The sequence below is a fragment of the Vipera ursinii genome (assembly GCF_947247035.1).
Source record: "Vipera ursinii genome assembly, chromosome: 3".
Lineage (NCBI taxonomy): Eukaryota > Metazoa > Chordata > Lepidosauria > Squamata > Viperidae > Vipera > Vipera ursinii.
The window spans coordinates 69,688,761-69,702,211 of NC_139516.1; the positions used below are offsets into that span (position 1 = coordinate 69,688,761).

The 13,451-nt window shown below is 43.0% G+C and overlaps 2 protein-coding genes across 4 annotated transcripts in view; one reads left to right on the plus strand and one right to left on the minus strand.

Moving 5' to 3' along the window:
• Positions 1–4,742, minus strand: part of DNAI4 (dynein axonemal intermediate chain 4) — a gene marked incomplete at its 5' end in the record, with an annotated part of 50,821 nt that extends 46,079 nt beyond the window's left edge. Inside the window, one exon of the mRNA XM_083360237.1 lies at positions 4,527–4,742. Within this exon, the coding sequence (XP_083216363.1) occupies positions 4,527–4,742 (216 nt within the window). The remainder of the gene's footprint in view (positions 1–4,526) is intronic.
• Positions 3,970–13,451, plus strand: part of MIER1 (MIER1 transcriptional regulator) — a 49,963-nt gene continuing 40,481 nt past the window's right edge. For all 3 annotated transcript variants that reach the window (XM_083361124.1, XM_083361122.1, XM_083361125.1), the window contains exon 1: positions 3,970–4,749. In XM_083361124.1, coding sequence (XP_083217250.1) covers positions 4,741–4,749 — 9 coding nt within the window. In that variant the 5' untranslated portion in view covers positions 3,970–4,740. The remainder of the gene's footprint in view (positions 4,750–13,451) is intronic.

The window sequence follows — 13,451 nt, forward strand, 5'->3', positions numbered from 1 at the left end:
CCCCGTCGTGGGAATTGATAATCCCACGACCCGCTCATGAGCCCCGGCGACAACGCCACCCCGTTCTCCCCCCGTGCCATCAGACCCAAGGCTGGTCTGAACCATGGTAGATCGGCCACCCCCCATAGCCAAACCACCGCTATCTCCCACCCCGCTCCCTAACCTTATAAAAAATTTGGATAAAAAAATAATCAGAGGCTTCCTAGAATTACATGGATAGCCCCTGCCCCTGCCCAGCCATCTCTCAGAGACCCAAAACTCGGGCCCGTCATCAAGGTCATCAACATTTAAGGAGGCAGGTCGCACCCAGGAGAGGGGGGCACCCCTGAGGGCGTACAAACGCGTACTCGTATATTGCCGCATAAGTATAAAAGTCCAAACAGTCCAGGATAGGCATCCCTAGTTGTCCATGGGAGGATTGAACATGACAGAAACCTGGATCCACCCAACTTCACTGCCACTCAGTTGGGTGGCCCCCAAGACAGGCCGCAGCCCGTTCTCTCACAACGGGTAGAGGCTCCGTTCCTGGGGGTGGACCAGATATCCTCTGGGTAGGCAAACCCATAGAGCTCCCACCTCTATGTGGTTGCAGATGGAAAAGTCCAGCCACTCTCCCACCGTGGCCGATACCCAGGTATGTCGAAAGTCCAAAGGGAGAGGGGAGAGGATAGGTAGGCAGATGGTAAAAAGTGTGTCCAAGGCAAGGAGGATAGGCAGGCCAGAGTAAAAGTAGTCTAAATCACCAGCGTCACTGCTAAAGCAGTCCAAAGATGATACACGATGCAGGAGCCCCATGTCGTCCTTGCTCCGGTAAGATGACTCCCGGTCGTCTTCTTCGCCAGCCAAGCGGTCCGAAGACGCCGTCGCCATAAGAGGCGGCCTGAAGCAAGAGAATAGGTCCACCATCGTCGCCAAGGTGAGTAATAATAGTCACCCTCTCCACCGCCAAAACGGCCCGAGGGCGACACCACCACCAAAGCGGACCAAGGCGGCTTGGAGCCACATGGAAGTCCCGCCGCCGGCGAAAAGATCAAAAGCCCAAAGGCACCAGAGTCAGCAGCCGGCCCCCGCGAACGGGGCGACAGTCTCAGAACGCCGGCACAAACAGAAATGGCCCTAAAGCCAGCTGATGAATCCCCGAGCGTCCGGAGCATATCATCGTCCCTGTCACCACCAAAGCCGGGCCGCCGCCGCCATCGCCACCACCGCCGAGCGCGGCCCAAACAAATCGTCGTGCAGGCTGCCACTCGCGCCCAGGCCGACGCCCACGCCGTCGCCGCCATCTTCACCGCCGCCGACCGGACAGCCCAGCGGACCTCACGGGCGTTGTGACGGGAGTTGTGGAAGTCTATATTCCAACTAACAAGCAAAACTAAATATGCAGTGCAAAATTTGAAAATTGTTACTAACAGTGGGTTCAAATCAACCCAATGTATAATATAATCAGACAAGACACTAAATTCTCCTATTAAAGATGTATTTATTTAACCATTTATACAGTCATCCAACTCAAATTATGTGATTCTGGGAGGTATACAAATAAATATGCATATTTATTTGGAAGTATTTCTATGTTTTGTATTTTATTCCTGTGTTCCTTTTTACTGAAATATGTGAACGTGCCATACAATCAATTAGTCAGTCAGCAGTTTGGTGGTTCAGACATCAGGCTAGAAACTGGGAGATGATGAGAGCTAGTCCCACCTTTAGTACACTAAGCCAGTGAGGCAACCTTTGGCCCATCTCTCTCTCTCAGCCCTAGAAAGCAGGTAATGCAAACCACTTCCAATATCTTGCCAAGAAAATTGCATGGACTTTCAGTCATCAGGAGTCAACACTGACTCAAAGGAACACCACCATCCCAATTGCAAATTAGGGGTAATTGTTTATGACATACTGTATCTATGAAACTCAATGTATCATGACTTGCATACAACAGGATCTAAAGATTTATCTTTTTTAATTTCACCCAATATCGTCACTGTCTATATTAACATTCTTCAAATGTCCCTTCTACATAGTTGGTAATTCGTAGAATAAGTCTTCAAGAAGACACAAGAAGACACAATAAAACCACATCCTGGATTTCAACAGAACAGATTGTACTGCAATGCACTTTTATGATTATATTGAAATTCCACTGCTTTCATCTTCACATTTACAGTGCAACATTTTATGTCCTGTTGGAAATCCTGCTGAGTTCAGCAGTATTCAGTAGAATCTTATGCATATTTATTGGAGAGTGCAATAGTTGCATGTAACTAGACACTGTCCCACTGAAATCAGTAGATACAAAACAGGCAGCACTGGGTTGGTTTTTTTTTTCCATAATGGGTTTACATCCTTAATTATGTTAAACAGCTCTGGAATATTTTCAGCCACTAAATGTCAGAAGACCCAGGTTGCTTGGTCGGCACTGTGTCATCAAACTTTGATGGCCCAACGGATACAGTTCTAAGACCCTCCAAAAAGAAATCCTTTTGCTTTGCGGGGAGTGGTTGCAAATTGCTAAGTTTTGTAACCTGAGCTCTCTCCCCACACGTACGCAGAATGGCAAACCATAAATCAGTCTCTTCAATCCTTGTCTCCTATGACACTTGCACTCTTGGCTCTTTTTATGAACGTGGTGGCACAGTGGTTAGAATGCAGGCTACTTTTGCTGACTGCTAGTTGCCTGCAGTTTGGCAGTTCGATTCTCACTGGCTCAAGGTTGACTCAGCCTTCCATCCTTCTAAGGTCGTTAAAATGAGGATCCAGACTGTTGGGGGCAATATGTTGACTCTGTAAACCGCTTAGAAAGGGCTGTAAAACACTGTGAAGCAGTATATAAGTCTAAGTGCTATTGCTATTTTCTCTACATAGTCCTTTAAATATACAGGTAGTCCTCAATTTATGACAATTGAACCCAAAATTTCCATTACTAAGCAAGACAGCTGCTGAGGTTTGCCTCTTTTACAAGCTTTCCTGCCACAGTTGTTAAGTGAATCATTGTAGCTCTTAAATTAGTAACATGGTAGTTAAGTGAATCTGGCTTCAGATTCTGGCTTGACTTTGCTTGTCAGAAGGTCAGATGACTAGGATGGGACAGTGCAACCTCATAAATATGTGCCAGTTGCCAAGCATCCAAGTTTTGATCACCTGACCATGGGGATGCTGTAACCTTCTAAGTGTGGAAAAAAAAAGGTCAAGTCACTATTTTCAGTGCCCTTGCAAGTTGGGTCACTAAACAAATGGTTGTAAGTCGAGGACTACCCATATGAGACAGCAAAAGGCAGGAGTCTTCAAACTTGGCCCTTTTATGACTTGTGGACTTCAGCTCCCAGAATTCCTCAGCCAGGCACGCTGGCTGAGGAATTCTGGGAGCTGAAGTTCACAAGTCATAAAAGGGCCAGGTTTGAAGACCCCTGGCATAAGGTAATAAATAAATACTACAAAACTTAAAATAATTACCAGTGTATCCTTTCCCAACTGGAAAACGCGAGACTAGTATTACTACCTTGGCTGACATCATCTTCCCTTTAGGGATAAACTTGTTTTCAGAAAACAAACGGCCAAAGGAGCCATTCAGTTTTGGCAGCAGCGCCACGCTTCAAGCAAGAAGCTGGTCCTTTTTTTTTTTTCCTCCCGGTGCCGCGTTTCCCACCTGTTAGTCCCCGCTCCCGTCTTCGTGACGCGGAAGCTGCCATTCTTAAGACCATGGGCAAACAGGTACGTGAAGAGACTAGCCTGGGGAGCAGGGGGTGGGTGGGGAAGAGAGCCCTGGTCGACTCTTCCCGCGTTTCGGGAAAGATAAAAGGCACCGCTAGCCTGCTGTGGAGCGGAGGGAGTGGGGTTAGGTCTTTCCCCGTCGTGAGTTCCCCTTCTTCTTGCTCATTTATCCCTGCTCGTTTGCGATACGGGAAAGCGGCTATCGCTGCTTATTTGACCCAAGTATGGAAAGAATTTGGGCTCCGTTCTTCTACTGGGGGGGGGTGGGAGGAAAATGAGCGAAAGGGAACGTGCGAAGAGAGCGCCGAGGGTGTGTGTGCGTGTGTGTTTGTGTGCGTGTGTAACTTTGGCAAAGCGGAAGCTTTTGACTCACCCCGGCCTGTCTAGGCGGGTGGGTTGAGTCGCGGGCTTGTACGAGGTGCTCATTTTTTTATTTTTATTTTTTGGCGGCCCCCGCGTTACGTGCGCGCAAAACTGTCGTCCGCCAAGAGAAGTCGGGACCTCGCTGTGGGTGGGGACTGCGCGTGCGTAGCCCGTTTAAAACGCACACTTTTTTTTTTCTCCCCCTCCCTTCCCCCCAAACGGCCCCCGGAGAGTCCCGAAGAGATCGTTTCTCTTCCCGTATTCGGGGCGGAGGCGGGGGCGGGGGGGGGGAGGAAAAGAAAGAGCCTTCCGCGAGCGCGACGCCGGCCAGCGGACGCCGCCGCCGCCGTCTCGTGACTCGGAGCGCTCGCGCTGGCAGAGAAAGAGAAAGGCAGGCGAGAGCGGGCGGGCGGGGGGGGGGGGAAGCGGAGAGGCGGTGTCGCGGGCGCGCCCACCTCCTTTGCGCGGTGACGTTGGGCCTCTTCCTCCCCCTGGTGGCTTCCCGCTCCCTCCCCTCCCTTGCATCCACTGCCGCCGCTTCCCAGAGCCTGTGAGCCGCCGCTGCCGCCGCCGCCTTTCCCGGGCCGTTTCCTCCTCTCCGCCGCGGCGGCGGCGACGACGATGTGATTCCCTTCTCCAGGCTCGGCCCGCCCCAGCTGAGCGGCGAACATGGCGGAGGTAAGCGAGGGAGGGGGGGGGGGGAAAGAGTCGCGGGTGGCGGCGAGGGGATGGAAAGGAAAGGATGGGAAGGGAGGGAGGGAGGGAGGGAGAGGAGGAGAAGAAAAAGGAAGGAAGAGGAAGAAGCGGCGGCCCGGAGGAGGGAGAAAAGATGAGTCGAGTCCGGGGCCAACCGGGAACTTGTTGCGCGGCCGCTGCCTTCCTTTTCCTTTCGCTTCCCGTCAAGTTAGTTACGGAGATGGGAGGAAGGTCCCGAGATGGGCCTGGGTGGCGTCTGGCGCCTAGAACTCGCTCTTCCCCTCCACACACACACACACACACACACACACACACACACACACACACACACACACCCCTGCGGGACCCGGCGTGGCGGGATGGGGTGGGCGAAGGGGGTGGGGTTGGGTGGGGACGAGGAGAAACGTTGACATAACCCAGGGGTCTTCAAACTTGTCCCTTTTAGGACTTGTGGACTTCAACTCCCAGAATTCCTCAGCCAGCAAAGCTGGCTGAGGAATTCTGGGAGTTGAAGTCCACAAGTCCTAAAAGGGCCAAGTTTGAAGACCCCTGACATAACCGTTTCGCTTCCTTCTGGGTGGGATGAGAGGTGCCTTCCTGCGAAGGAGAAGAAGGGCCCCCCCCAAAAAAAAGAAGGCTGCTGCTTTTCTTCCTGTTTGGGACAGTCGGGATTCACCAAGTTGGCCCCCTTGTTTGCTTCCACCACCACCACCACCCCCGACCAACCACCGCAGAAGAGTGGGAGGCGGAAAGGGAGATCTGGGGAGACCCGAAAAGCTTCGTGGGTCGACTTTGGGGAGTCAAAAGAGAGGCTCGTTTTGCTGAAGCCCCCCCCCTCCCCTTCCGACGGTTGGGTGTTTTTAGCCTTTGAAAGTCTTGGAAAGGGGGAAGAGAGAGCCCTGTGCTGCCCCAGCATTTGAGAGTTGGCAAGATACTTTCTCTAACAGGTTACATTTTTTGGCCTGTGAACGCTGGGAGGGGGGGGGGAAAGGCCAGTCTCAGCTTAGACTGGGATGGGAAGGGGCTTGTAAATTTGCCAGACCTGTAAAACGTTTGTCGCTCCCTCCCCCACCCCCACCCCTTTTGAAATTCAGAAGTTCAAAATGGTGTTTTAGACTCAGGGGTATGATTGAGCAACTTATCAGGAGTTGCTCGAGGTGGCTGGGCAGGAGGTGGCAGCACCTGTCCAGCTTTTGGTGGGCATCTAAAGCTAGGCAGGGACTGGCCTGGTGAAGAGTTGGATGGAAGACCACCAAGGGATACCAAATCTATAGGCTAGAGAGGAATCTTGAAAAAACGTCCAGAAAAAAAGAATAGCAAGCCATTTCTGTTTTGCTGCCAAGCGAAAAGCATACGGATGTAGATGAGCTTGACTAGGAGAGCTTACTTTAATTCTTTATGCTACCATATAGCCTTTGATTCCTACAAGTAATGGGGTGTTGTTTCAAAGTTGATAGTAGTATAGCTTACTGATATTTGAATATTCCTTAAAACATTGGTGTGTTTTTTGGTGTGGGGAAAACCTCTTAAAATCTCTTATCCCAGCTCGAAGGAATTAGTTATCTCAAAAATTAATAACAAGGAGCGTCTTTCCCCACTCTGCTTAAAAAGTGTTATAATTATTCCATGTGGAGCCAAACAAATGCAGTGCTTTGATGCCTATGCTATCCTCTCCTTTGCCCACTTTATAAATAAAATTGTGGCCATGTGACATTTTTGTTTAAAATGATACCAAAAATGAAAAGATGTAAAAGAAATTGGTTTGTATTTGCAGTTATATTAATATGTGAAAAAATTGGGAAGCTCATCGCATGACCGGCACGAGAACAGTTTTCAGGAATCCATTAAAAAAGGAAAAGATCAGAAAATATTAATCATTACAGTTGAGATTCAGAAAATGAAACTGATTAGTTTCATGAACACGTGACTCCTGTTCAAACTTGCCTGTTTTCGCAGTTTCCTTTTTGAAAACTTAATGGTTTTTACATCTGTTTGATACAATGAGTTGAAATGAGTTATACTTAACTTTTCTATGTTGTATTACAATGTTGAAAGCGTCCTCTGTTTTTGTAGTAGCTTTTTGCCTGCTTTTCTTTTCTAAGTAGATAAAGCAGCATTACCTTAAAGTTTATCATGAAATAATTCAATTTTTAATAGTGGGGCTGAAGACTTAATATATGTCCTATTGTTTTCTGGAGTTTTGTATCTACTTGTATATTTGTATTAGTTTTATTCTTATTTAGTCAGTTTTATGCTGACTAAATAGAATGGTGAAAGTAAATTCAATCAAAAATCTGACCTCTAATTTAGAGGAAGAAATATATGCATCTGAAACAAGACTGTTTTGAAGTGATGATTACTGCTAGATGATCAGGCTATCCAATGATTTTTTTTCTTTTTCTCTGTTTACTTTTTACCATTTGTTATCAGAGGGATTTCTAAAGTACAAAGGAGTATATTTTTAAACAAAATCTTTATAATCAAAACCAAAAAAATAGAATAATAAAAATAAAAACAAATTGTAACAATTTCATTAAAACAAGATGAACTATTGAGTTTTTCCCCTTAGGAGACACGTTTACTGAACTCATCAAAAGTCTCCAAATCATTACCTGATCCAACTAAAGAGGCACTAAATAAGGCAAGCATTCCTGGGGAAAATATTTTTGAGCAGTATTATCATAACAAAAGAATCCTCAAATATGCATGAATGAGTATGAATAATATTGCTAGCTACTAATTTTGCTTCAATAGTTTTAAAATAATTCAAGTTTCCTTTAATTATCAAAATACTTTAAAGACCAAATAATCTGATCTGATCACTTAGTGGTTTTTATATGTAGAATTAAACTAGTAATTTTTTAACTGGGAAAAGGTATTGCATTGTAGAATATGGAAAGACATACTTTTTTTGGACCTCACCACACAAATTTTATATATTGTATTGGCTTTGCAAAGCAAGCTGTTTCTGTTGTAAGAAAAAAAAAGCAGGTTTTCTGGTTTGTATAGTTTCCATTTTCCCAGACTAAAAAATAAACAATAAACTAAACTAATTTTTCCCACTTGAATAAAGTACCAGGAAAACCACATTTGTAAAAGTTTACAAATTTCTAAAAGCTAGTAAAAGTTTTTACATTTTGCAATAAGTTACATTAACTGCAGAATTTTGATATGCATTCATGATATAGTTGAATCAATAGTATACGGGAAGTTAAAGCTGTAGAAAAAAAGTTTATGGTAAATTACTGTCAGACTCGTTGACAACTGCTTAAATGGAAACTTATTATTAGAGGTATGATTGTCACAAAGTTGTTTTTAGCAAAATTAATAGAGAGACAGGATGGGCTTACTAGAATTTCAGCAATTAGTTATTTTCAATTTAGAATCAGTATATAAATTAAAATTCTCAACAACTTTCAGACAGATTGATAAGGAAGTGGATTTCTGTCCTGATAACAAGGAAGCTTACATAGGTTGTTTATATGTTTTTATCAGTTGGGGAACTAATTCTTACTCTACTTTTATTTGCTTATCATTATGTCAATGGTTATTTATTTGCTTATCATTATATCATTAGTTCAAAGTTATGGCGGCCTCTAAAAAAGTGACTTATAGCAGTGGAGATAAGGGGCAACCTTGCCGTGTTCCCTTTTGTATTTGAAATTTCCTAGATGTTTCCCCATTAATAATTACTTTTGCTTCCTGGTTAGTATAGATTGCCCTAATTATGTTTATAAATTTTTCACCCATAGCCATAAAATTAAGTTGTTGATATAAAAATGACCATTTTACATTATCAAAATGTTTATGATGGTTGCAGCATCTTGCAGTCCCGGTCATGATTTGTTTCCTTCCCATCCGTCTTCCAACAAGCAAAGTCAGTGGAGGAAGTTGGAATCGTTTAACAAACGCTGTTATTCACTTAACAACACAGTAAAAATGGTAGTACACTCCAGTCACCCAATGACTCATTTAATGACCGTATTACTTAATGACCAAAATTGCCATCCCATTTATGGTCATAAGTTGAGGACTACTTGTTGCAATAAAAACATCAATACTTACCATTTTTGTTGTTGTTAGTTGCGAAGTCGTGTCTGACCCATCGCGACCCTATGGACAATGTTCCTCCAGGCCTTCCTGTCCTCTACCATATTCTGGAGTCCATTTAAGCTCACGCCTACTGCTTCAGTGACTCCATCCAGCCACCTCATTCTCTGTCGTCCCCTTCTTCTCTTGCCCTCAACCTTTCCCAGCATTAGGCTCTTCTCCAGTGAGTCCTTCCTTCTCATTAGGTGGCCAAAGTATTTGAGTTTTAGCTTCAGGATCTGGCCTTCTAAAGAGCAGTCAGGGTTGATCTCCTCTAGGACTGACCGGTTTGATCGCCTTGCAATGCCAACTTAGAGAGAGCTGTTTAAAATTTAAAAAGCAACATAGCATTGCAGAGTTAAAAGCAGGGGCATACAAACAGCAAAGGCAAGGCCTTTCCCAGTTAAAAATTAATGATTCTACCCACACAAGCTCAGAAATACAAAATATTCCAGTTTCTCCCTTGCCCCATACCTTCAGTCTTTCAAAGAAACAATCTTGGAGCCAATCTTTTTTCTTCTTTGGTAGTAAATTCTGTAATTATGCTATAGAATCTGGTTTCCAGTGATGATAATAAATTATCAATATTTACTTATTGGATTCATATCCTACCACAATTCAGATAGACTCTTGGCTTTAACATCAATATGGAAATAAATGATATTTCAAATTTCCTGGTCTCACATAGTTTAGAACTTTGTAGATCAACACGAGTACTTGAATAGCACTTGGAAGCACAAAAAAAGCAAGGAAATGTTTGAAGAGCAAAGTAATGTGATGTGTGGAACATATGCTTTGCAAAAGTCTCCCTGCTGTCTTTTGCACTAGTTCCAGTTCCGGATCTATAGCTTGTTATATAAAACAGGTTTGTCTAGGATGGTAAAGAGATCTTGAAAATCACCTGACCCAGCTCACTGTTCATTTTAAGATTTTTTAGCGAAAGGATCCTTTTTTAGTATACTTGACAGAAGGCTGCTTAGCTTCTGCTTCAATACTTCCAAAGAAGAAGAAACATACAACTACTTGAGGCAATTGCCAAACAGCCCTCAAATTTTGAAAGATTTATTTATTTATTTATTTATTTATTAGTTTTTATAAACCGCCCTTCTCCCGAGGGACTCGGGGCGGTGTACAGAGGAAGGAAGGTATACAGACCGAACAATAAAATAATAAGAAACACTAATGAACACAAACTGGGACCCCAATTTCCTCATTCTATTTATAAATTTATAAATTATTTCAGTCAAAGTGACTCTAAATCAGAGGTCCCCAACCTTTTAGGCACCAGGGACCAGTTCCATGGAGAGAGGTTTTTCCACGGACTGGAAGGAGTGTGGTTTTGTGTGCTGCCTGCATCCTGCAGATGGGGCTTTGCTTGTTTGTGCGGACCGGTTGCTGGCATGCCACGGCCTGGTACCGGTCCACAGACCGAGGGTTGGCGACCCCTGCTCTAAATGATGATAAAGCAATTGCCAGTGCATTGGCAATAAATTGCAACAATAATGAAAGAAAAGCAGAATCTTATTATGTTTTAAGATTGTAATATAGCATTCCTACACCAGGTACTCTATAGTAGTCAGAAACCAAAGGTATTCCAGAAAAGCAAGTTTTATGAACTTCTAGATCTAGAACATCATGACAGTGGGAGCTACTCTTGCCTTGGAGGGGGGGGGAACAACCTTTTCCAGAGGAGAGAAGCCCACTTCAGGGTATTCTGTCATTGTACCTCTTGATTGGCTGAGCCTACAGCTTTTTTTAATCTCTTGGGGTAGAAAACTACTTTTGAAGGCAACGTGCTTCAAATTGCTATTTGCAGGGTGACTGATAAGAAGAGATGAAACTCTACCTTGTACTTGCCAATACCTGGACTGTCTGGTTGGCTAGTGTGAGGCAGAATGCTAGACTAACAGATTTTGCCCTAATCAAGATGGGTGTTCTTTTTTGAAATTACATTATTTATATTTCTGTAAAATTTAGATTATCCTAAGAATGGTGAAATGTCCCTCTCATATCTTAGTGGTTCCATTTAGGCTTCAAGCCTTTCTAAGTTCATCTTCTGAGTTTGTTCTCTGACATCATGTTGGTTGGAAATTCTGAGATTTCCATCTTAAAATGTGCAGAGGGCACTAGGAAAATGAAAGAGATGAGGTCACCCAGTGGGGTTTGTTGTGGGGAAAATAGGAGCTTATCTTGATTGTACAAAATAAAGGTAGAATATGCATCTGGTAATAAATAAATAAATACCGTTGTCTTTGAAAAAGCTTTTTCTGATACAAACAAAGCAGTAGAAATTCCTAATTATAGTGCATGAACTCTATAGTTTGCATAATTACAGGTGAGTATCAACTTGTTACTTAGATTTTACCATACAGTTAGTGTTATTCATCTTTGGCCAGTAGTAGTCTAGCAGTTAAAGTGTCTGGCTGGGGCTGATCTTGAGGCCCAGAAAAAAATGGACCTTCAATATAATAATCATAAAGGTGTGCCACTATAAATCATTGGAGACCTAGGTAATAGCTTCCTTCATGACTGTGAACTCAATATTCTTTGTCATTCAGTTAAAAAAATAGATTGATTTCCAGTGTTATATCATTACATTTAAAAGGTAATTGCCAAAAGCTATATCCAATACTTTTTGTTGTGGTCATTAGACATATATTTGAGAGATAAATAATAGGAAATTATGGCATTTCAACAACTTATAGTTGTTTTTGTGTGTTAGGCTTTCAAAATGTGTACTTGCTTTCTTCTGGCTAACAGGGACAGCATGATATTGACTTTAAATAGTTTATTGAAAGGCCTGCAAGTGTGTTCTTTTTATTTGTAATTTCTAGGGCTTCTGGCTTTGTGGCACACTGGAGTTATGGAACTGACAAGTAGACCATACTCGGCTATTTCTCACCATGTTACGTAAAAGGGACTCTGTTCATCAGCATTTAATATTGAACAGGATAAAACAAAATTTGCTGTTAGGATAGGAGCTGTCAAAAAAAAAGATCAAGTTTGAAAATAGGCTGAATAGGGCCAGGGGTTGCAGAGAAGAAAAAAAATCCAAGAAAATTTTACCACTGTTCCCCTCTGAAGGTCACAGTGTCATGTAATGTGAACAATTTTTTTTTTTACTTTGAACTCCATTCTTCCTCTCTGCCAGTCACATGCCTTAAAGTGGAGCTATTATTAGGGGGTTGGAATGAATTCTGAGTGCCATGCTCTGCAACCCTAGCTTTTAAAAATATGTTTTTGGCAAATTTGTATCTTGCTCTATTGTCTGTACCACAATCAGAACTGATTCTTATTTGATCTGAATCTGATCTAGAACTTTTGGGACATGAGCAAGATGAAATGGAGAATATTTATGTAGTTTTAGAGATACTTTGTATATTTAACAAGGTCCATTTTGCTTGATTTTTTTTTCTTCATTAAGAACCAAGTATTTTATTATTCAAGTAAAAATTAAGCCTGGGAGTTCCAAAGGAGCCTTTTTTCAAGAGGCAACTGAACTTCCTTGTTTTTCTTTGAAGACGCTTCTCATCCAAGAAGCTTATTCAGGAGTGTTTTCCACAACACAGTATTTTCAGCAGTCCCAAGAAGGCTCCACACCCATTTGCACTACTCAGGTGACCCTGAGGACACTGACGAATCTCCAAGTGGCCTCAGTGACACTCTAAAAAGAATGCAAATGACCAAGCTGTCTGCAAGGAATATAACTCCTTCCATACCCCCACCATCTAGTCAGAGTTGAAGAAGCTACTTGGATGAGAAGCGAAATGTCTTCGAAGAAGAAAAAACAAGGAAGTCCAGTTGCCTCTCGAAAAAGTACTAGAGTAAAAACCCGAGTAAAAACTAAGCCTCCAAAGGATATGGTTCCCACTTTTGCAGAACTGTCGAGAACATGCTTTTCATTTGTTAGGAAACTTTGTGCTTCCTGAAAGGTAAAGGAGGTGGAAACAGATACATTTTGAAGTGACTGACCGTTGAAGCAGCTCTCTGTTATCGTACGTGGCAGCCTCAACGGCTAGAACATCAATACATTTATGTGTAGTTGATGGGCAGTGTCTAAGCACCGATATTAAGATAATATCTTAATGTCTTTAGTATAGCTTCCCAGGCACTTTAGTCTTTGAGGAAGATGCTACTGCCAATAATAAAACATTTAAATTCTGTTTTAATATTACATGTACCATATAGTATTTAAATTACTATATCCATTGTTGCTGAATGCCAGATCCATCTATAATAATATTACTTTTATTCATAAGTTGGTGGTAGATGAACAAATAGATCTAAGGTATAGTTGGGGAGGAAAAGGCTATGGTCCTCTTGAAGATTTCTCCTCCTGAGTTTTGTGTTTGATAGCAGCAGCAATGCCAGGGCTTGAGGGTGGCTGTGCTCTTAAGAAATAATTTATCTGTGACCAGGGGTCCTAATTTTGAGATGGTGTGGTGCAAATGTCTCTGCATTCAGCTGAACTATATGGACAAGTTAAGGATTCCACTTGGCTGACCCAAGAAGATATATTCCTCTTGGATTTCCTCACTGGACATATTGGTATTTCCATTACTATTTGTCTTACAAGCTTTCAGTCTCTGTGCCTT